Source organism: Psammomys obesus, unplaced genomic scaffold, assembly GCF_907164565.1.
Source record: "Psammomys obesus unplaced genomic scaffold, mPsaObe1.curated_primary_1811, whole genome shotgun sequence".
In the NCBI taxonomy this organism is placed as follows: domain Eukaryota; kingdom Metazoa; phylum Chordata; class Mammalia; order Rodentia; family Muridae; genus Psammomys; species Psammomys obesus.
The window spans coordinates 2,773,053-2,798,026 of NW_026596166.1; the positions used below are offsets into that span (position 1 = coordinate 2,773,053).

At 37.6% G+C, this 24,974-nt stretch overlaps 1 protein-coding gene and 2 pseudogenes across 9 annotated transcripts in view; 1 reads left to right on the forward strand and 2 right to left on the reverse strand.

Annotated features, from left to right (window-relative positions):
• Gphn (gephyrin) overlaps positions 1–24,974 on the reverse strand; it is a 437,068-nt gene that overhangs the window by 320,063 nt on the left and 92,031 nt on the right. For all 9 annotated transcript variants that reach the window (XM_055595378.1, XM_055595377.1, XM_055595376.1 and 6 more), the window contains exon 2: positions 20,397–20,475. In XM_055595378.1, the coding sequence (XP_055451353.1) occupies positions 20,397–20,475 (79 nt within the window). The remainder of the gene's footprint in view (positions 1–20,396; positions 20,476–24,974) is intronic.
• Positions 3,966–4,530, forward strand: LOC129667699 (60S ribosomal protein L17-like; annotated as a pseudogene).
• Positions 13,921–14,406, reverse strand: LOC129667750 (protein FAM133B-like; annotated as a pseudogene).

Sequence of the window (24,974 nt, forward strand, 5' to 3'; positions counted from 1 at the left end):
TTCCTTTTTCAGGAAGCGTACACTATCAAGCAAAATACAAACTTATATGAGTAAAAGATAGAAAAATAAGCTGACACTGCCATGACATAGTAAGGGATTGAGTATGTGTGCTAGTCTTCTGTAAATGAACACATGCTGGCTTAAAAAACAAAAAGAAAGAAGAAGAAGCAGGATGTGTCTCATCATCTTATTTTTTTCTTTTTCATCAATATATGTTGATCAAGTTTTCTCTTCTGCTAATTACCTTTTCATCTTGATCCACACCTATTCTGTCTGTCCTTAGAAAACAAAACAAACAGGCACCTAAGAAATAATAAAAAGATAATAGAAAATAAAAACAAAAAAACTGGAGTGGAACAAATCAACAAATAAACAAACAGAAAAATAAACTAGTTAATTGCACAAACAAAATTGACTGATGGAAAATGCCAGGGTATCCTAGTAATGGAAGTTTTGGTTTCTTTGTATGTTATGTAATAATGCTTTTGTTTTAATCTCAAGTATGAGATTATAGTTGGGCTATAGTTTGTCCATACCTGTTAATTGCCAAGTGCGGGATGTGATCTTTGTCAGCTGATATGTGCCTTCCATGTGCCATGGCATGGTCTAGGACTCTTGAGAATATAAATATAAGGTTGAGAAAGAGACTGTGTGGTGTTCAAAAGTGTTCAATGGAGTTCAGTGTTGGCATGTGGCATGGAACAGTTTAGAGAGACCAGAGACCAAATACAGTGTGGCAGTTTGGAACAGACAGATGGAGAGAAATGCTTTGGGGTACAGCAGCATAGAAGAGATTGCTAGCTGATTCTGTGGTTGACAGAGATTGGTATAGAGTCCTAAAAGAACCCCCTGACCTTAACTAGCCAAAAGAGGCAAAGGGGTCTGAGGGCCCTCTCCTCACTACCATTTTCTCTCTCCTGCTTAAGGCCGGAGGGTTGATGAAGGAAAGTAGAGGACTAATCACCCCAAATTACTTTATTTAAACAAGAGCACCACTGGTTGCTTTCTGCTACATATCCTTTTCTGAAAGATAAAAATATTCTACAGTTGATAATGGTGATGGCTGAACAACATCTTATATTTTGTTTTTTTTTTTTTTTTAATCCTAAAGACTTTAAATGGGTGAATTGTGTGCTGCAATATTTACACATCAATAAAAATTAAAACCATTTAAAAATTTAATAGATATCAAGAAAAGGAAAATTAAACTGATTAAATTTCATAATCAAATGACAAAATAAGCAACAAGAACAATAATGAGAATTCTTTAAAATTAGAAGTATAAAATTCACAGTCTCAACATGGTCTGAATTTCTTTACTGACATCCATATACTTCATCTAAATCTACTTCTTTCTGAGTGACTATTACCAAGCCTACTTGACCAAATCACTAAACTGAATAAACTGGGAAATAATTTATTAAAAAGCCACAAATAGTGTCCTTGTGATTTATTGGATGTTCTGTGTCAGGAACGTTTCCGTTTATGTTTTCTTTAAGAGATGTATTGATTTCTGCAATTTATCTTCAGTGCCTGAGATTCTCTCCACCATCTTTTGTATTCTGTTGGTGATGCTTACCTTTGTGGTTCCTGATCTCTCTCTTCTCTAAGTTTTCCAACTCCAGGGCTTTCTCTGTGTTTTCTTTATTGATTCTAATTCCATTTTCATGTATTGAAATATTTTACTCATTTCCTTCACCTGTTTGATTGTGGATTCCTGTCTGTCCATGACAGCCTCTATTTTTTTTTTTTTTGTTAGTTTCCTCTTTATGTGCCTCAAATAGCTGCATAGTCATAGACTTAAGATCATTTTCCTCTGTTTCAGTTGCATTAGAATATCCATTGATTTGGGGGGATTCTGGTGAAGCCATGATGTCCTGATTTTTGTTTGTTGTATTCTTACACTGGCCTCTAGCCATCTGGTTGTCTGTAGCCTTGACTGTTTGTTCCTGGAACCTGTACTGCAGACTGGGTCCACCTGTCTCTGGAGTCTGGAGTAGTATACAGGAAATTGAGAGAAGTCCAGGGCCTCAAGAACGGGTGCTGGAGATTCAGACACAACTAAGAAAGAGAGGGTGCTCTGCTGAATTCACTGTCTCTGCTGGCTCACTGTTTTATTGGGATCCAGGTATGCCAGGCAGCTGGAGAGCTCTCCCAGTCTAGCTGCTTCAGCACCCCACGGCCTCCTTGGGAAGGCATGGAACTTGGGTCCCCTGCCAAGCTCAGCTCCCCTGGGTTCTCTGTCTGTGCTGGGCTCGCTGTTTCTGGCCCAGGTATGCCAGGCAACTGGCAGCAGGCAGAATGAAGCCATGCCTTCCCCACAGTATGGGAAGGTATCCCCTTCACAGAATGGTGAGAGTGAGTGCCACTAGTAGCTATGACCAGGAAGGTGTCCACAGGATGGTGAGAGTGAACTCCTGGGTTTGGAATGTCCCTTCCTTCTACTTCCTGTGCGGCTCTCTATAGGTCCTCTTGACTTTCCTCCTACTCTCTACGGCTCTTTCTATGTTCACTCCCTGTCAACTGGTTGCTTGCTCCACCTCTTCACCTATGGTTGATCTTATTTAATCCTATTTACAGGCAGAAAGCTCTTGGCTTAAAGGTGTGTGCTGGGGCTGAGACACACCACAACAAGAAACAGGTTTTACAGTAAAGAATACAATCTCAGAATTCACACTGTGATCAAATATCCTTCAACATTTTCTCCTTTGTCTAAATAAAAAGAAAAGATTTTAACTAACACAGTAAAATTATTTACAATAAAGATGCTTTTTCTGCTAAGCTTTCCACAGTGTCCAGCTTAATTGCAGTCTTAGAATTAAGTATTTTTGAGTTCAAAGTTCTGTAGAATATTCCTGTCAGTCTCATATGAACTCAGCAATTTGCATGTCCTGAGCAGTTTGTAGTCGGAAGCTGGTCTTTGGGAGATGTTTGTCAGCTTAGTGGCAATCCTAGCTAGGTAAAATGCAGCAGTCAACTTAAAGGTGTCCACTGTTTGCACAGAACCTGGCGGCAGAAGCGGCATGAAGCAGTTTTAGCCAGTGGTTAGAGGTATCACAATCCAGGTGGATTCATCTTATTGGGGTCCATTATCTTCCCATTATCACGGTAACCTTTGGAGACTTCAAAGGTTACTGTTAGGAATGATCACAGTTTATTGCAGAAAACTTAAAACATTTTAAATGTCATATTCAGCAGCATACCAAAAGGTTAGAGGACCACTATCTATTAAGCTTATCTGAGGGACACAAACTTTGTTCCTCCATATCAGCTTATTTCTAGAATTAGTTAGTACTCTGTATGACTACTAGTATCATGACAGAAAGTTTATATAAACAAAATGATCTTATATGTTAAAATCTATAGGATCATTTATACCTTAAGAAAAAACTTAATATTTACCATAAATTTTAATATTTATACCTTAAGAAAAGTTTTAATGACTTAAATGAAAGCCAAAAGATTATGAGAGTAGTGGCAATAGAACAGTCCCTTATATTCGTTATCCTCTGTCCTATACCAGGTGGCTCATCTGATATGAGACAGAGATTTTGGGTTCTCTTAACAAAAATGCATGGGTTTAGAGAAGCAGAGACCCATACTTCGACCCCAAGGCCAGTTTTAATTTTTAATTGAGTTGGGACCACATAAAGATCATTTGCCACTTTTGTCTGTAGAGAGCATCAAAATCGCTTGGCCAATTTACTCTTTTTCTTGGGACATTTTCTCTTGATGATCCATAATTTTTCTGCAGATGTTTCACTTGTCCAGGGGTCTCCATATTCCTTAGTTGGATGCTTTTATTCTCCTGGAAAGATAAAAACAAAACCCTCCCCAACCCTAACTCTGGGGGATTCCTTTTTGGCAAATTATATCTTTCCTAGGAAAAAATGTTTTATAGCAACAAAAAAAGTAATATCTAGCAATTGAAAAACAGTTCTTTTGTTCTTCCTGTAAGTGGGCAGAGGTGGCCTGTGAAGATGGTTCACTACTCTATTAACCCTGAAAACGTTACAAAATCATGCAAATCAAGAGGTTAAAATATTTGTGTTCACTTTAAGAATACCTGGGAAACGGCCCAGGCCACCAAGGCTATGCTTATCCAAGAAGCCACTAAGTATCTGAAAGATGTCACTTTAAAAAAGAAGCAATGTGTGTCATTTCAGCAGCAAATGGTAGAGTTGGGTAAATGGAAGTACACCCAAGCCAAACAGTGGGGCTGGAGTCAGGGTTGGTGGCCAAAAAAAGAGTGCTAAAATTTTGCTGTACATACTGAAAAATACATAGAGTAATGCTGAGAGTTTAGATGTAGATTCTCTACTCATTGACCACATCCAGGTGAACAAGGCACCTAAGATGTACCAATGAATTTACAGAACTCAAAGCCAAATTAACCCATGCATGAGCTCCCCTTGCCACACTGAGACTATCCTCACTGAAAAGGAACAAATTGATCCAAAGCCAGAAGACGATGTTGCACAGAACAAGATATCCCAGATGAAACTGAAGAAATAAAACCTAATGGCATGAGAATTAAGCATAAAATAAATGCATATTCAGTCCTGATGTGACTTGATGTGCTGTGGAGGGTTGATATGGGAAGAGGAGAGCCTCCCCTTTTCTGGAGGGAAAGAAAGAGAAAAAGGAAGAACTGGGAGGAAAGCAGGAAGGAACACCCTTGAGATATAAAGTAAATAAACAGAAATTAAAAGTAAATAAATAAATGCAAATGAAAGAAAAAATTCTTTTGAGATTTGAAACTAAATATACCTTAGTATGTGTGGTAAATGTATATATATTCTCCTTTCTCTTTATATATAAATTCAAGGTTTAAGTGTTTTTAATTTTAGATCACAAAGGACATTCACTTTGAATTTCCGCCTCCCTTTTGCAATTGGCTTTTAAATTAAATCACTGTAATTCTTATATGCCTACCTCTGCCTCCCAAGTGTTGTGATTAAAGGCCTCTGTCTCCTAAGTACTGAGATTAAAGGTATGAACCATCGCTATGGATTCCTTATAACTGTCATTCTCATAGGGTTGTCCTGGTTTAATTTGGTTCTCCATTTCTCCTGATTTTTTTAGTGTTGGTGTAAACTTCCAAGTTTTTCAATTTTGTAATCTATCATTCTTGCGATTTATTCTCAATTTGTTCACTGACAAATTTTAATATTCTAGTCTTAATTAAACATGATGCCAACTTGTCCACTATTGCATTATTTTCAGATGTTCTGTCTCACCTGTATGAATTATATAAGATTTGATGTGTTTGCTAAGTTTTTCTATGCTTTGCAATATCCAATTATGGCTCCCATGACCATATCTATTTGCCATGTCTGCCAGTTAGTGGTTTTCCATTTAGATGACCATATAACTATACTATTGTACACACACCATGAATGGATAAGACAGATTTTCCTTTTGCTTTCCTAACTGTGTCTTATAACCAACAGTGCTGCTGTTATTTTGTGTATTAGTTAATCCATACTCCTTGTCTATAAGGTGCCTTAGTTTGGATTCAATCAGTGGTTGCTGAATGATCAGTAATCCATATATTAGCTAAATGTTATGGCCATTCTGTTGGTCCCCACAAGAGGTGCCTCTTTGTGGGTAGAGATAAGCAGATTACAGATGAGGATTATAAACAACTAAGCTATTTCCTCAGTATCAGAAGGCACTGTACTTTTAATAACAAACAAAAAATACAATTTTTATTTAAGAAGAAAACTCAAAAGTTGATGTCCAAGATGTCATGAGCACCATGGCAATTTGCATGCTAACTATTCTAACATGGAATTAAGACACATGGTTTAATAAAACCTGTTTTTCTATTTTTTAATTTTTATTTAATTTTTTTATTTTATGTGCATTAGTATGAAGGTGACAGATCCCTTGGAACTGGCATTACAGACAATTGTGAGCTGCCATGTGGATGCTGGGAATTGAACCCAGGTCCTTTAGAAGAGCACACAGCACTCTTAACCACTGAGCCATCTCTCCAACCCCCAGAACCTGTTTTTCATTTCATGCCAGTAAGGCAAGAATGCCTTTCGTAAATTAACATTCAAAAAATGCTATTTTTTAAAAAAATGTCTGATCAAATAAAAGGCATTTGTTAGTCTTTGATAACTTAGTTTGGAATGAATGAGCAAGCTGTCTGATGAACTATCATCTCTCCTTATTCAGGAGCTCTCTTGTGTTAGAATCTAATCTTTATCAATTTTGATGGTGTCCACAGCTTTTATTCTCCTGTGGAAACAAAGGCAAAACCTCATCCCCAACGCAACACATATCCCGGTTTCCATTCACATTCACAGTCAACACATTTATAAATTATACAGAATGATTTAATTCAGTATAATGTATGTATGTGTGTATGTATAATCTAAAGGGTCTATGACTGTCTTGATAATACCTTTTAATACTTTTCTCAGAAGCATTCCTTATTTATAGTTTGTTTCTGAGACTGAAAGGATGTTAATCTGTGTTTTCCGTTGCTGCAACAAATCACATCCTCATAAATTAGTGGCTATATTAGCCACATATGGCTTTAATTTTCCTATTTATTCTTCTGTCCATATACATTAGACCCATCTTGCCCTTTGTTTACCTGAGATAAAGTTCCACTCCCTAAAAGCTGAATAATTACCTCCTAAAGAGGCCAATCTGGATGCCAAGATTTTGATGAAATAATTGTTATATCAACCTCTGTGTCTACCAAACCTTTAATTTCAATGCTATTTATTTGTATTTTTAGTTTTGGTCTCTGATCATTTACAGCAATTTGCCAAAATGTTTGTTTTCTACCCTGTCCTGAATTTTTGTTTTATTAATATTGAAGCTGTTCTGTCCTTGATTACATCCAAAGCAGTATTGTTTTTAACAAAAGGCATTATTATTATTATTATTATTATTATTATTATTATTATTATTATTATTATTTTGAGACAGGGTTTCTCTGGGTAGCCTTGGCTGAGGCTGGCCTCAAACTCACAGAGCCCCGCCTACCTCTGCTTCCAGGAGTGCTGGGACCTAGGCATGTGGCACTGTGCCTGGATCATTAAATCTTTAATTGCTCTGTAGATGAGCTTCTCTACCGAAGAGAGGGAATGACTGAATCAAATTTGATCTGTGGCCTGAAGGAGGCCCCTCAAGATGTTTCCTGATGGCAAAGGGTTACCTTGCCGCCCCCTTGTTGATCTACATTCACTAGCCCAATGCCAACCTTTGTCACACCTTCAGCATACTCCCGAAGGCTGGGCTTTCTTTCTGAATTGTCTCTAGAAAAACATTTCTAGGAATACCTTGTCTGCAATCTCTTTTCAAATGACCTTGCTTACCACAATTAAAATGTCTGACATTTTGATTTTTCTTAAAACTTTTAGAAATTACTTCTATCAGAGTAACATCATACAGGTGAGAACCAATATCAGCTGTATTTCTTATCCATTCATCTACTGATGCCTGATCTTGCCTTTAAAGGCCTAATCACCCTTTTACATTCTGAATTAGCATTTTCAAAAGCCAAAGATTTGATTAATATTTGTCTGACTTCTGAATTTGATAGTATTCTATTTATAGCTGTCAATCTTTGCAAAAAAAAAAAAAATCAATAAAGGCTTTTTTGGGCCTTATCTCTATAATTTTAGTAAATGACTGAGACCTCTTTTCTCATTCTTCAGCCTTGTCCTAAGCATTTAAAGCTGCTGAACAGCATAGTACCAAGGTCTGATCATCAAATTCAAGCTGCTCTTGTATCCCAGCATACTGACCTTCATCTTGCAACTGATCCTGGTAAATACTAATCCCTCTGGTCCTATTTCATTGTTCTATGGCCCTAGATTTCTACCATGTTCACCACTGTAACTGAGGACCAGCTTCCCCTATTGCTACTGCCAAATCTTTCCATTCTTGGGGAATAATTCTGTTTTGAATAGCTTATGAATTTAATATCTGCTTCACATAGGTTGAATGCAAATCACAGGAAACATTTGCTTCCTCAAAAATCCTCAAATCTAATATGTCTATAGGATTCCATTAAACTTCTTCATAACCTTAGTTGTGTCTATCATCTGCTGGTAAGTCTTGTATAGTAACTGGATAAACTAAGGTTGGTTTTCTAACAATCTTGAACCACCCCTCTTCAGTTTCATCAGGCAGTGCCATGGTATGTTTTTGTCGAAATTACATTGCCTGTGTCTCAGTATTTTTTTCATGTTTATAAGTTTCTCTAATTTTTCTTCTAAGGTTTGTGTCTTATCAATCCACTTTTCTTATTTTTCTTTTTCCTGTATCTCTAAAGGTTTTTCTTTGAGAGGGTACAAAAATCCACTATGGCTATTAAGGACAAATATGAAATACCAAAATGATAATAATCATAATTGGTAGTGAGACAATCTTTTAGCTTTTCATCTTCTGCTTCTAATTTCATGCCAAATACAGGATCCTACACCTTGTATTAAGTATACACCTAGTATACTTAACGCCCTCCTTAAGGATTTCCTCAGGTGACTTACTAAAACTTATGATTTGGCAGTTTGTCATCAGCTGGCATGATTTCTTTGTCTGTGTGGTCATGAAACGTGTTGGATATCCAAATGTTTTTAAGAAAAACTCAATTGTTCAGTTTTACCCATAAAGACTTGGGAGTCAGATGTTGGGGTGAAATCCTGCTAGCTCAGAGAAGTAGGGAAAGCATCCACCTGATTTCCGTCCTCAGCAGACATCCCAAAAAGAAAAAGGAACCTCTCCCTCTCCACACTGCCTCAAAAACCCCCTCAAACTGAATGTCCTTCCCTTCTACTTCCTGTGTGTGTATCTGGCCTCCTGACTTCCTCTTACTCTCAATGTTTTGTTTTGTTTTGTTTTTTAATTTTTTGTTGTTGTGGTTGTTGTTGTTGTTCATGCCCTGTCAACTAGTTGCTTGCTCTGCCATTAATCTATTGAGTTATTTAATCCGTTCTTGGGTTAAAGGTGTGTCACAGGGCTGTACCACACCACAACTAAAAAAAGGTTTTTCCAGTAAAGAACATATTCTCAGGTTTCCGGAGTATGATTCATCCCAGGCATCCAAGAGCTGTTCAACATACGGAAATCCATCAAGGTAATCCACCACATAAACAAACTGAAGGAGAAAAACCACATGATCATCTCCTTAGATGTCAAAAAGCATTTGACAAAGTCCAACACCCATTCATGTTTAAAGTCTTGGAGAGATCAGGGATACAAGGCACATACCTAAACATAGTAAAGGTGATATACAGCAAGCCTGTAGCCAACATCAAACTCAATGGAGAGAAACTTAAATCAATCCCACTGAAATCAGGGACAAGGCAAGGCTGCCCACTCTCTCCCTACCTCTTCAACATAGTACTTGAAGTCCTAGCTAAAGCAATAAGACAACTAAAGGAGATCAAGGGGATATAAAACGGAAAGGAAGAGGTCAAAGTGTCACTATTCCCAGATGATATGATAGTATACATGAGCAACCCAAAAAATTCAACCAGAGAACTCCTTCAGCTGATAAACACCTTCAGCAAAGTGGCAGGATACAAAATCAACTCAAAAAAATCAGAAGCCCTCCTGTATACCAAAGACAAAAGGGCTGAGAAAGAAATCAGGGAAACAACATCCTTCACAATAGCCACTAATAAAATAAAGTTCCTTGGGGTGACTCTAACCAAGAGAGTCAAAGACCTGTTTGAAAAAAACTTTAAGTCCCTGAAGAAAGAAATTGAAGAAGATCTCAGAAGATGGAAAGATCTCCCGTGCTCATGGATTGGTAGGATTAACATTGTGAAAATGGCCATCCTGCCAAAAGCAATCCCATCAAAATACCAACCCTATATCTGACAGAGGGCTAATATCCAGAATATATAAAGAAGTAAAGAAGTTAAAAAGCAATAAATCAAGTAATCCAATTTAAAAATGGGGTACAGAGCTAAAGAGAGAATTCTCTGTAGTTCCTAGGAACATAGAATGGCAGAGAAACACTTAAAGAGATGGTCAATATCCTTAGCCATCTGGGAGATGCAAATCAAACGACCCTGAGATTTCACCTGACACCATCAGAATGGCTAAGATCAAAAACTCAAGTGACAACACATGCTGGAGAGGTTGTGGAGAAAGGGGAACCCTCCTCCATTGCTGGTGGGAATGTAAACTGGTAAAACCACTTTGGAAATCAATCTGGCGCTTTCTCAGACAATTAGGAATAGTGCTTCCTCAAGATCCAGCTATACCCCTCCTAGGCATATACCCAAAATTTGCTCAAGTACACAACAAGGACATTTGCTCAACCATGTTTGTTGTAGCTTTATTTGTAATAGCCAGAACCTGGAAACAACCCAGATGTCCCTCAACGGAGCAATGGATACAGAAATTGTGGTACTTTTACATACATACTGCTCAGCAATCAAAAAGGAGGAAATCATGAAAATTGCAGCAAATGGTGGGATCTAGAAAAGCTCATTCTGAGTGAGGTATCCCAGAAGGAGAAAGACACACGTGGTATATACTCACCCATATAAACCTATAAGATATGATAAACATAATGAAATCTATACACCTAAAGAAGATAAACAAGAAAGAGGACCTGGGATAAGATGATCAATCCTCACTTAAAAAGACAAATGTGAAGTGCATTGGACGTAGGAGAAAACAAGCCACAGGACAGGAGCCTACCGCAGAGTGCCTCTGAAAGACTCTAACTAGCAGTGTATCAAAGCAGATACTAAGACTCATAACCAAATCTTGGGCAGAGTGCAGGGAATCATATGAAAGAAGGGGGAGTTAGTATGACGTGGAGAGGATAGGAGCTCCACAAGGACCAAATATATCTGGGCACAGGGGTCTTTTTTGAGACTGATACTCCACCAAGGACCATGTATGGATATAACCTAGAACCTGTGTTCAGATGTAGCCTGTGGTAGCTCAGTAACCTTCCCTAGTAAGGGGAACAGGGACTATTTCTGACAGAAACTCAATGGCAGGCTCTTTGACCTCCCCACCCCCCAAGGGAGGAGCAGTCCTGCTAGGCCACAGAGGAGGAATTTGCAGCCAATCCTGAAGATACCTGATAAAACAGGGTCAGATGAAAAGGAAGGAGGTCCTCCCCAAGCAGTGGACTTGGAAAGGGGCAGGGAGGAGATGAGTGAGCAAGGAAGGATTGGGAGGAAATGAGGAAGCAGGATATAGCTGGGATACAGAGTTAATAAAATGTAACTAATAATAAAAAAGAATTTGATCAGTGTATGCTGTAGTCATTTAGTACATGTACAATAATTCACATTAAATTAAAAAAAAAAATCCTCTGCTCCTTGATCACTTACCCCTGAGGGGGGATCAGCCTTGCCAGGCCACAGAGGAATACAATGAAGCCAGTCCTCATGAGACCTGAAAGGCTAGAGTCAGAGGGAAGGGGAGGAGGACCTCCCATATCAGTGGACTTGGGGAAGGGCATGGGAGGAGATGAGGAAAGGAGGATGGGATTGGGAGGAGAGGAAGAATTGGGGGCTACAGCTGGGTTATAAAGTGAATAAACTGTAATTAATAAAAATAAATAAATTAAATTAAAGAAAATAAAAAAATAATCTCAGGGTTCACAGATGATTACCTACAATAATAGCAAGTGGCCAGAGCAGGAATCTGGATATACATTTCTTCATACAGGATCTCAAAAGACCATATTAGAAGTGGATTACAGGTAGAAATTCTCAAAGCTCTCCCCCAGTGACATAATTCTTTCAGCAAGGCTCCAAAACCTCCCCAACTGCTCCACCACCTGGGGACTAGGTGTTCAAATACATGAGCCTAAAGAGGACATTTAAACCACCACTCTGTATGTGTGCATGTGTGTCCTCAGATATTTAAGATTTCTGTATAGTTAAATTTTTCAAAATCCTTCCTTGTAGCTTTTAAAACATGTAGTACATTAGTATGATTTATAGTCACTCTACTGTGCAATAGTCATCATGTTGGCTATCCCTTAACATATTAATGTTATATTCTAAATGACTGTTTTTAAGTCTTCTTGCTAAAGATATAAAGGGTTTAATCACTGTGCTTTTAGTACTAAATAATCTTAATTTGTATAATTATTCACACCAATGGTTATGTTTATGTTCTCTTGATCTGTTTCTACTCATTAACATCTCTTCCAATTTGAAGAGCATCCTTCAGTATTTTTGTGAAACAGGTGTAGAAATATATTTACCAGGCTTTGTCTGGGAATGTTTTTATATCTTCTTTTATAGCACTTTGGCTACAAATTTTTGTTTTGTTTTGTTTTCTTTCATGCCTCTTTAGTATTCAGAAACTCTCATGCCACTCTCCTTTAGTCTTTTAATGTTTCTGCTGAGAAGTTTACAGTGAGGTGAACTGAGACAGCCCTCAGTGTTTCTTTTTTTCTTACAGCTTTAGGATCTTCTCTTTCACATTTACAAGCTTAAGTATGTCTTGTAATAGCACTTAAGTCTCTTCTTGTGACCTCTCTGTACCTGTATATTTGAATGCTTTTTTAGATACTACGTTTCATTATATTATTTCTTTGAATAAACTTTCTAGTCCTTTGGCATTCTTACATCCTTGAACTCCAATAATACCAATATTTTCTCTTTACCCAAAGTTCCCATAAACTTTCTTTTTTAATCTTCACTATTGTATTTTCCTTTTTCTTCCATTATACATTTTCCTATAGCCTGCCCTGAACTCACTAATTGATGAGTCCCATGCTTTCAATTTCTCTGAGTGTACATTTCAGATTAAGAATTTGTGTTTAATCATAAAAATATGTTTACCCATCTTTGTTTTCTTATATAGCTAAATGATTGAGCACTTGGCTAGTATATTCAAGTCAGTTCAATACCAAGTACAATAGGGAAGACAGGGAAGGTAATATTCCTGTTAGAGTATTAAAATATTTCTCCAGCTCATTCAGTTTCCTTGAGGTCGATGTTATAAATCAAATCTAAGAATCCTCCCTCAAGGAACATATCTGCTCATTGTTGAGCACCTTACCTTCATTGGTAAATAAGGTAATGATTTCCTGAAAATCGCTGATGTTTTTTTCGCATTCAATACTAGCTAAGTATTGATGGCTTAGGCTTCTTATTCAGATTTTTTTTTTATATTTTGTTTGTTTGTTTTGTGCCTCTAAGCAGATTGTTTATCTTCCTTGAGTCTATTATTACATCTATTATTCAGCACTAGATGACGTTCAGGTCCAGATTGTCTTAGGCATCTACTTTTGGCATTCTGTCACTATCTTCATAGTAGAATGTTAATCCAAGTCTCAGTTTATCCAAATATAAAGTTGGTGTGTTCTTTAAGAAAAACCAGAAGTACCTAAATAAAGTAATCTGTCCTCACAAGCCTCACTCTGTTCCTAGCCATGGTTAATCACTGTAGGATTCTACCCAGCTCAAGACAAAGTCATCATGGATGGGACTCCAACAGGCTCCTATAGTACATGTCTGGCTACCAATACACCCAATTTCATCATTCACTGGACCCACACTGATGTCAGTTGCCTATTTAGATGAACACAAGGGCTGAAACCATTGAAAGCAGCCACAGGCAAGAGCTACCTAGAGTAAAAGTCTGAAAAACCAGGACTCTGCATGTTTCCACAGCACAGGAGCTATAGCAGAGGCTTGTACTGCAAGCAGTCTTAGCAATCTACCCAGTACAGTTTTACTAACCTAGTGAAGTTCCAGAGAACAATATCTTGTGCTTTGCCTAGATCATACCACCAGGGAATGGATTTCTGTATTATACTATACTAACCAAGGTTAGTAGTTCAGATGGGATGGTAGGGTTGGTGAAGGGAGTTGATTTGGCCACGTCAGCTGGGCTTGCACCCCAATTTTAAAGACAGAGGGGCCTATATCTCCTTAAGAAGAAAGCAGATGTGATCCAGATCTACACCAGGGTGTAAATAATATAAAGAGAAACCCTACTCTTGCTGTCTGAGTCAGCGTCTGATACTGAGCTCCCAGGAGACTTACTGCAACAGCCCTTCTTTTTCATCCTCCTTTTTGTGTGCTTTTTATCCTTATATTCTGCTGGAAGAATCAGACCTCTATGAAGAAGAAGAAGATGAATACCTACCATATTTCTTCTTTTTTCTTTCCCTGTCTTTTTTTGGATGAGTTCTCATTTCCACTTAATAATTTCTATTTTTTTTTCTAGTTCTTCCAATTCTCACTCATTTTTTTTTTCTTCAAATTCAGCCAAATCCTTGGAACCTTTCTTTTTCTTTTTTAGCTGCTCCTTTACCTGCTGCCAGGTAGGCCTTAGTCACTTCAGATAAACCTGGATTATTGGCCCTGAAGACTGGATTGGAACCCTTGATTGAGCCACCACTACTGGATTCATGTAGGCCACACAACTGTCTCCCGTCCCCATGGTGACCAGCTAGACATGCAGGCAGAGAGAGCAGGCCCCAGAAGAGCTGAAGCAGGGCTGCCCAAGTCCTCTTATTGCCTCTATATCAAGGATGGTTAAAAAAGAGAAAATGAAGTCAAAGGATGTGACTCAAAGAGAAAAGGACACCAAAGGACTCAACAAGAAGAGAAAGATGCATGAAGACAAATCACTATCATCTGAACCTTTGACAGAGTTGGACTATGAAGAGGTGCAAACAAAAAAGTAGAAAAGCAGTGAAGAGCGAGAGAGAACAACAGCAAGACAAAGCCAGAAAGAAAAGGAAGCATAAGAAGCACAGCAAGAATTAAAAAAGAAGGCTGCCAGTTCAAGCTCAGACTCGCCACAGTGTCCAGGAAGACCAGGGTTGTTAGAGAGTGCAATGTTGAAGGAGCTCTCAACTGTGAAGATTATGACATACTTAGTAAGGTGCATGAATTCCCTTCTTCTTAGATTTGTCCCAGACTAGTCAGCAGCCACTTGGATTCCGCTGTGTAACGGGCCATGATTGTTGCCTGCTGCTTGAACACCTTTTCCTCTGCCAGTACTTGGGGACTGTGGGAGATAGTACTTTGCAGTCATACTAATGGTTAAGATATTTGGAATAAAGCTAATGTTTTTTTAGTAGACATACTTAAGAATACATTAATAGAAACTGAATCTGGATCCATCTTTAAGATGTAACCAGAAATAATGAAATGACTCTAGTAAAAATTTTCACGAGGACAGCGACAGATCCTAAAAGTCTGGGCATAGGGTTCTTTTCTGAAACTGATACTCCAGCCAAGGACCACTCATGGAACTGGAACCCCTGCACAGAGGTAGCCCATGGCAGTTCAGTGTCCAAGTGGCCTCCACAGTAATGGGAACAGGGACTGTCTCTGACATGAACTGATTTGTCTGCTCTTTGATCACCTCCCCTTGAGGGGGGAGCAGCCTTACCAGGCCACAGAGGAAGACAATGCAGCCACTCCTGATGAGAACTGATAGACTAGGGTCAGAGGGAAGGGGAGCAGGACCTCCCTTTTCAGTGGACTGGAAGAGGGACACGGGTGGGGAAGAGGGAGTGTGGGATTGGGAGGAGAGAAGGGAGGGAGGTACAGGGGAGATACAAAGTGAATAAACTGTAATTAATAAAAATAAAAAAAAACAGGAAAAAAATTTCAAAGTGGGGATTACATTAATATTCAAAAATCCTTGCTCTGTAGATAAGTATATTTTAAATTTTCCTTACGTATACTTCGGTTTACTTGAGGAAGGAACTTTTAAAGAAAGGGGTGGTTTGCTATCTCTTTAGCTACCACAACAGCGTGCCTTTGATCTAAAACATTCTACTTTTGTGGACACACTAGCCATGCTTCCTAGGAGGTCAGAGCTGGGCACCATCAGTCCTGCCCTTAACTAAGATTACTGACATCCTCAGTTTGTTGTCAGCTGCTTTGAATGAACCAGAGATACCCAGCCCTTTGCAGTATAAGAAAGCCCCCAAAGTTCTGGGATTCATATCCATATAAGTAATAACTGAATGCTGTTAGGGTTAGATTGTGTTACTACACTTTGGCTTTGGAGAGGGATTGTTTAGTTGACACAGTTATTTTCTGAGCCTGATTGCTAACAATTCTAAAGTGCATATATTACGCAAGTTTTAACCTTTCGGGCGATTTTTATGTAGCCAGTGACAGCTACTTTATGTTTTGTATAAATTTTGTTTATGCTGCGATGTTTAGCTTTTAATCCTATTCTTACTGTCTAAAATTCATAACTATGTTGAATGACACAAGATATTTAGCATGTAAAAAGCAGGACTTTCTTGTTTTTAACAGCTTCATATTGAAGCTGAGACTTACCACAAACAAGTTGAGTGGCAGGCCTGGAATGCTGTATCTTGTTACATAAAGCTATTGCCAGAATCTTGGTAAACACAATGTTAAAAAGAAAAAAAGGAAGAAAAAAAGAAATCCTACCCTTTCCCAGGGCCTACGACAAAGCTTTTGTGCTCTGATCACTGGTAATTGAACTCTGTTCTACATTCTTCCTGTAAAGTTGAGAGGAGGGACAAGGACGACAATCAGTCACATGTTCAAACACTGACCAAGGAGCTTAGTCCACAAGCATTTGCTTGGCAATAGCAGGGATTGTGGGCCTTTGCTAAACAACAGGTTTCAAGGTGACAAGGCCTTCCACTGTGTTTCAAGTCTAAAACCTGTACTTAATTATCTTTCCCTCTCCCAAGCATAAGATTTCTCTCTGTGTGTTGGACTGTTGAGTGTTGGAAAAAGAAGTGACATGGGCAACTCTTTCCTTTATGCTGTCTTCAGTCTTTTTGGATTGTCATACCAAGAGCCGGCACTATGGTCTCTCACCTGGCTTCCTTAGTGCTTGTGAATGTTGTTGAATGCATAAAAAGCAGTACAATTTGTCCTGTCTGTAAAGAGATGGGTACAAGAAAGCTTACTAAATCCCTTTCTTATCTCACACCTTTACTTCACTAATTGCTTTTACCTTCTTATATGACTTATGCTAAACCCTTAAGATATTATGTATCTTTGATAGTATATTTCTTGATCACAGGAGGAATATCTGCTAACCCTAGTTACTAAAGAATTTAGGCATCACTAGTGCTTTCCGGTTGAATTCTAAAAGAATAACCTAATGAGAAGTTAACCAGTTACTCTCAGGAATGCAGGTGGGGAAAATGTCTTTTTAAAAACCCCAATTGTGTTTTGGGGTTTGTAGCTTAACGTAACATGACACCAACTGTACTGTATCATATTAGACTGTTTCATTACAAAAAACATATTACAGGCCAATGAGCATATAATCTATCAAGCAGGGAAAAAAGTGAAACTGATATATTTTACATTTAGAGATGTTACTTACAAGATAGCTGCAATAGGTTTTTTTTAGAATTAACATAACTGTGGGCAGCAAAGTGAAAACACAGTAATATTTAATATTGCTGCTAGAAAAATAAATAATACTAAATGAAATTTGTCTACAGTAAAATAAAATGATAATACAAACCTCTTCTATTTTATATAATAAAGACTCTAAAGATACTTTAAAACTGAAATTTTATAAATAATTTATTAAAAATATTAATTACATTTTAACCTTTCTGAAAATGTAGTATGAGACAGTCCAACTTTATAAGAAATAACCACTTCAGAAGCCACTGTTTACCTTCTGCTGACTGGCATTTTTAAGAAATTCAATTCACCATAGCAACCTGTGTTAACACCAGCAGGTAAGCACAGTCTATATTTAGAGATGATTGCTTCCGAGGCAGCAATCCTGTCTTTCCTTCATATTTAATGTCATGATCCAAGGGACCAAAATATTATTTAATCAGTGAGGCTACAGTGTGATGACAAGTATACTCAGGGGGATTAGATAGTGTTCTAGAAATACCAGAAGAACAAATTTTCTTCCAAAATTTGTGAAAATATAAGCAAATACCATTTTTCATATTTAAGAAGTATATATTTAGAAATGCATATATATGTATAAATGTGTATATATACTTGAATATATACAAGTATTTTTTCTAGTTCTGTATATATACTTGTATATATATATATATACACAAGTATTTTTCTAGTTTTGTTCAAAATACTTATTAATCATTCATGATTTATAATATCAAAATATATATAGAATAATTAGTGTGTGTTTCTTTATCACCAATGATCTATAACATCAAATATATTTGTATAAGCAGGCTGTTGCTTTTGTTTTTTAACCATTCCAAGTTAGTATTCTTATTTGAGCTATAATCTATATAAGCATACATCTTTTTTATTTGAAGAATATAATAAGAAATACTATGCAAAGTAGGGAAAATAAATTTTTAAAATGAATGGTTATAAAATTAGAGCCTTGTTTGTATTTTAATATTGGTAATGACAGAAAGAAAGAGAAAGAGAGAGAGAGGGAGGGAGGGAGGAAGAGAGGGAGGGAGAAAGGAAGGAAGGAGAAAGAAGTTCAAAACACAAATGGGGTGACTTTTTTGCCTCACCCATACCACAAGTTAAAATTGTTTGGAAAGTAAAGAGAATTAACTCTATAAAGAATGCAGCTAACAATAGCTTAAATAAATTACTTATATCACAACTATCTCTTCAGAAAAAAAGCTTACATTTTGTAACTTAAAACAATATGCATTAAAAATAAAAAACAATATACATTACTTTACTCAAAGAGTTTTGAAAAAAAATTATATCACGAGAAGAACGATTTCTGAAATTACTGAAAATTATGTGCATACAGATTGTACTAATACAAATATAACATCAAACTAAACTTAAGACATTTCACTATATTGAGACACTAAAACTATAAAGGGCTTATAACACAACAGAAATTGACAAATTATACATAGAGCAGAGGCTACAATCTTAATTTCTGCATCAGAAACAGAAGGCAAATTATTTAAGTGGTTGTTCACTTAGAAACTTAGTGTGCATGCAAGTTGGTAATTCAACCAATCAGATACATTAACCAGCTAAAACGAGTGTCAAATCCTAATTGTTTTTACATTTAACACCTACAGGATGGAGATAGACAAAAATCACCCAGAAAAAAAAAAATGCTATTAGATATTTCCTTATCTCAGTCTTGCCACAAATCAAATTTTATTCCCATTATTACAAATTACAAGACAAAATAATCCTGCAATATTTGTGATTTTTTTCATATTTCTTTTCTACTGTGGCATCCTTCTTTGACTATATTCAAACAATAGCTCATGCATTCAATTGCAATCTAGTATTTGTTATAGTGAAATAGATGTAAAATTGTGGGAAATATATATATAATTACAGGATACCTATATCTTGATAATTACAGGATAACTATCACATTAGATCTATAGTATGAAATAGTCTTTTTGGGTTCTGCCTTTTTAAATCTATCTTTCAATAAGCATAAAATTCCAAAACTTAATGAAACTATTAAATAATGATATTATACTAGAATGTATGCTTATAAGAAATAGAACACCAACAGCTCAGGCTCTAAGAGGTATATGCCTGGAGTGGTATAGGTGAATCTTGAAGTAACACTATTCCTAATTTTCTGAGAAAGCGCCAGATTGATTTCCAAAGAACTCCACAAGGAGAACAACAGAGCCAAAAATCCTGGGGCCAGGGCCCTGCAAAGACTGATACTCCAACCAAGGACCTTTATGAAGAGGACCTAGACACCCTGCTCAGAGGAAGCCCACTTTCCAAGTGGATTCCCTAGTAAGGGGTACAGGGGCTTCTCTGACAGGAACTCAGTGGCTGGCTCTTTGCTCACTTCCCCCTGGAGGGGGGGCATGCAGCCTTGCCAGGTGACAGAGGAAGATGATGCAGCCAGCCTTGATGAGACCTGATAGACTAGGGTCAGATAGAAGGGGTACAGGTCCTCCTCTATCAGCGTTCTAGGGAAGGGGCTTGGGGGAGAAGAGCAAGGGTAGATGGGGCTGGGAGGAGACCAGGGAGGGGGCTGCAGCAGAGATAAAAAGTGAATAAATTGTAATAAATAAATTCATATGAGTATAAAAAATATTGAAAGCTACATAACTCCAAACATTCTATGATGCACAGTTTTAATTATTATAAATATTTTATGTTTCTAATTTTAAGAATAGTTATTACAAATAAGATGTTCAAAGAAAGTTAAAATTGATGTAAACTAATTTACTCTCATCTCCCCAAACAAGTCAATTAGTAAGAAAAAAAATTTTACCACTATCTCCTGCCACACTACTGTCACCAATTACGAGTGCTGTGAAAGTCAATCTTTAGAATGATACCATCTTTTCTAGTTTTCTAAAGTTTTTCATGTGTGTATATACACATTATTCCATTAGACTTTGCTAAGTGTAACAAATTATCAGAAAAAAGTTAAATATCAGCTGTTAAAACCATTTTTCAGTTGATGTAAAAATAGTTTTAAATTATACTTAGTGATAAAAACCAAATACTCACAAAGAAGGATCTTGGACAAGATCTTTTAGATTTATCCCACTGCGATCTTCTGCAAGATTCCTGAAGCAGCTATCACTCACTAAACAAGAAAAGGGAAAAGAAAAGAAAATTAATTTTTTTGTTTATACTTCACTACAGCTAGTGCTGGCCAAAAGTAATTTTAAATGAAATGTATTCTTTATATTTCTTTCCTAAACATCAGCATTCAATTTTTTGCCTGCTAAATTGAGAAATTGTTAATAGTCAAAACAAAGCCAATATTTCAATGACAAGCAGCTAATTAAAATATACTGACATATAAATAAAAAAACATAAAGAAATTAAAATGTAGAAATCTTGTTCTTACTTCTAGAGGATTAATTTACTAATATATAATAGCAATTCCCTGATCCCACAACTGTAGGCATTAGGTTATTGTGTAATTCAAATGCTGATTTCTGTATCCTCCATATCTGGTTGCAAGCCTTGTTCTGAGAATCTCCTGTTTTAATGTTGCATAAATCTGCTTTCCAATGGTTCCCTGATATGGCCAGGCTTCTTGCCAGCCAGGGGATAAGGGGTTAGAAAAGGAATTAGGGGATTCAACCAGGGGAAGATGTTCAGGAAGGACCAGAAGAGAGAGCTAGCTCAGCAAGTGGAGATACAGGAATCAGCATTTGAATTACACCATAACCTTATGCCTACACACAACACCTAAAAAAAGGAGATAAACAATACTGCTAACCCTGCCATCACATTTGTTTGAAATAGCAGAGATAAATGAAAATAAATGTATAAGCTCAACTAGTAGAATGGGAATACCTTATTAGGTAATTTCAGTGTGCTGATGTTTGTATTTCCCATTTATACACACTAAGGAGCAAAAAAGATTATTTGAGAAAATAAAAATCAGCATAGCTCTTAAAATGTGCATGCCAGAAGGAAAGACTAGAAGAAGAAAAATCTATAGACTAAGCCAGCCTCATATCCAGAGATCCTCCTGCCTTTGTTCCCAAATGCTAGTATTAAAGGTGTGCATCATATGACAGGCTTCCCTCTTGCTTTTTGAGAAAGGCCTCCACTAAATTTGGAGCTCCCTAGTTCAGCTAGACTAGTGGGCAAACACTTGTCTCTCCCTCCAAGAAGCTGGGATACAGGCCAAAGTAACCAGGCCTTGCTTTTTAAGTGATTGCTTGGGGATAAAAATGCAGGTTCGCACTCATGTACAGAAAGCATTTTACAACTGCTTTAGGGTTTCCACTGCTGTGACAAAACACCATGATAAAAAACAATTTGGGGAGGAAAGGGTTTGCTTCAGCTTATAGTTCCACAGCACAGTACAGCACAGAGACATGAGGGCAGAGGCCTAAAGGATAGAGCTGATGCACAGACCATGAACCTCCTTACTGGCTTGCTCAGCCTGCTTTCTTATAACAGTGAGGACCACCAGCCCAGGTAAAGGACTGCCCACAGTGAGCTAGCCCCTCCCACATATGAAATTAATCAGGAAAGTGAGCTACAGGCTTGCCCACAGACCAATCTGGTAGAAGCACTTTTTTTTTTCAAGTAGGTTCCCTTTTTCCAAATGATTCTAGTTTGTGTCAAATAAACTAGCCTGACAGTATTCCATCTGCCAATTTTTGCTATTGTTTCTTGTAATTTGCAGGGGGTGGGTGTCCTAACCAGGAAATCATTGCCTATACAAATATCTTAAAGTGTTTTCCCTATTTTCTTCCAAAAATTCCATCATTTCAAGTCTTATATGTAGACTTTAATCCACCTTGCTAGGCTTTTGTACAGGTGAAAGATAGTGGTCAAGTTTCAGGCTTCTGCATATGACTATCCAGTTTTCCCAGCAAGATTCACTGAAATTGCTATACTTTCTCTAATGTATGTCTTTAGAACATTTGTCAATAATCCCTTGAGTATACAGGCATTTCTGAGATCTCTTGGTCAGATTTTGGTTAATATTCCATATAAAATTTAAAAGAACAATCCTTGCACAAAAGAAAAGGTCCTTTCATTGTCAGTTAACTCATGCATCATTTTTGCTGTTGACTTTCTATTCTCCCATCTGTTTTATGGGTCATCTATGCACTATATCAGGTACTAATAGATGTATCATAAATTCCACCAATGTGATTAGAAAATTGTTCTGTTAGCTTCTGTTTATACAAATGTTTATTTTACACATTTTAAAACATTCCTACTATGAGATATACATTTGGCTGTGAAAAATTCCTGGTACCTTGACTTTCATATCTGGTCTTTAATTTAAAGGCTGCTTTGTTGAACATTAGTATAGCTTTACCAGCTTTCATTTAAGTGTTTGCATGGTATTTTTTTCCTCTATCCTCCCCCTCAGTCTTTACATTTAAGAGATATCTCTTGCATGAAGCATATAATCAGGTTGTTTTATTTGGTCTTACATATTCTGACACATAGTGACTTAGCTGGAATATTTAATGTAATTCAATATGATCAGGACAAAACAGAGAAAGAATGAACCTCTACAATTTGCAATTGAGACTTGAAATCTGTTCTAAAGTAAACTCTGTTGCAGAATGGTGACTTTTTTTTAATGGTTCTAGGCAGAAATGCTTATTTTCCAATAGATGCTCTGTTCTATTCAAGAGCAAATTCTAAACCCGTAGATCTTCATTCTATATTAAATACAGTCTCCGAGTAAACTGAACCCTAAACACAACAGGCAGCATCCTTTGAAACTTTATGGTATAAAATGGTATTGTATAAAATTCACAACCCCTTTGGTGGTTGAATGACCCTTTCAGGTGGGTCACCTAGAACCACTAGGAAACAGATATTTACATTACAATTCACAGCAGTAGCAAATTCATAACAGTAGCAAAATTACAGTTATGAAGTAGCAATGAAAATAATTTTATGATTGGGGTCACCACAGCATGAGAAACTGTATTAAAGGGCTGCAGCATTAAGAAGGTTGAGAATCACACCTTAGTGTTTTATATCCTTTATCGCTAATGCCTTCCTCCAGTTGGTGTCATCCCTAATACCTTAGTAAATTCCTACTTTTAATCATTTTTTATATAATTTTGTAATTATATTTACATACAGAAAACTTAGCAGTGTACATTTAATCCAGTTTAGTGTTGAGTTCTGTAGTCTTTGCCTTTTCCAGTTGGCAATTTGAGCCACAGATTTAGGACCCAGGACATTGCCTCCCCAGTGGCAGCACATCTCGTCGTCCTATCTGTCGTTATAATTGGTCCTAATAGCCTCCACCAGCTTAGCCAGAGCACCCTTGTCTTCTGAGTTAACCTGTGTGAAGGCGACGTGGTGCAAGTCTTCCTGTGGACCAGCCGCCCCAGCCTTGCCTCTCCGTGATGATGCAGTAGAGGACCCCATCTTTCAACACAGAGCAGGTAGAAAAACCACCAGCTCAATGGGGTCGACATCATGGGCAACCATCACCAGCTGAGCCTTCTTGTTCTCCGCCAAGGTGGTGACTGTGTTGACCCCTGCTGGAAGGACAGGTGCTCTCTTAGTTGGGACTTCCCCTTTCCCAGCAGCTTTCTTCTCAGCACGGCCAGCAGCTTCTGCTTCTTCTCCTGATTTGTCTCTGGCCTGTACTTGTGGGCAAGCTTAAGCAGCTGGGTAGCTGTTTGCCATCCCGGGCCTGGATGAACTGGTTAATAGCAGGGGGTACTTTGAGCTGCTTACTGAGGATGGCCCTTTGCCTCTGCAGCCTAATGTAGCAGGCCATTTGAAGAAGCTCGTGAGATCTCTTTTGGGCAGGATGTCCTGCCCAGTGCAGAAATCCTTCAAACAAAGGACTGACCACCTTTTTGGACTCCTGTTTCTTCAAGACGGGGGGAGGTGGGAGCAAGGCCAGCTTGTTCCCCTTGGCCTTCTTTCCTTTGGGCATCTTGCTGGGCTAGAGGAGAGAGCCCTACTCTTTTTTTTTTTTTTAATTCTTTATTAAATACACTTTATTCACTTTGTATTGCCCCTGTGGTTCCCTCCTTCCTCCTGTCCCAATCCTTCCCTTCCTCCCTCCTGTACACGCATGCCCCTCCCCAAGTCCACTGATAGGAGAAGTCTTCTTTTCCTTCCTTCTGATCCTAGTCAATTAGGTCTCATCAGGAGTGGCTGCATTGTCTTCTTCTGTGGCCTGGTAAGGCTGCTCCCCCCCAGGGGAAGGTGATCAAAGAGTAGGCCAATCAGTTCATGTCAGAGACAGTCCCGTTCCTATTATTATGGAACCCACTTGGACACTGAACTGCCATGGGCTACATCTGTGCAGGGGTCCTAGGTTATCTCCATGCTTGGTCCTTCGTTGAAGTATCAGTCTCAGGAAAGACCCCTGTGCTCAGATATTTTGGTTCTGTTGGAGAGCCCTACTTTTAATCTTATCCCCTAAGAGGTGTTTGTCTAATCACTAATAAAGCACTAAAGTTAACCTATCCAAACATAAATAAAATTAATACTAATTAATCTTTTATATAAAATCTCTCCGATGGCAAATCTTGGGTCTTATAAATTATTACATATAGGGATAAAATTAAGTATTACGTTATATACTAAACATTAAATATAAAAATATTCACATTTTACTTC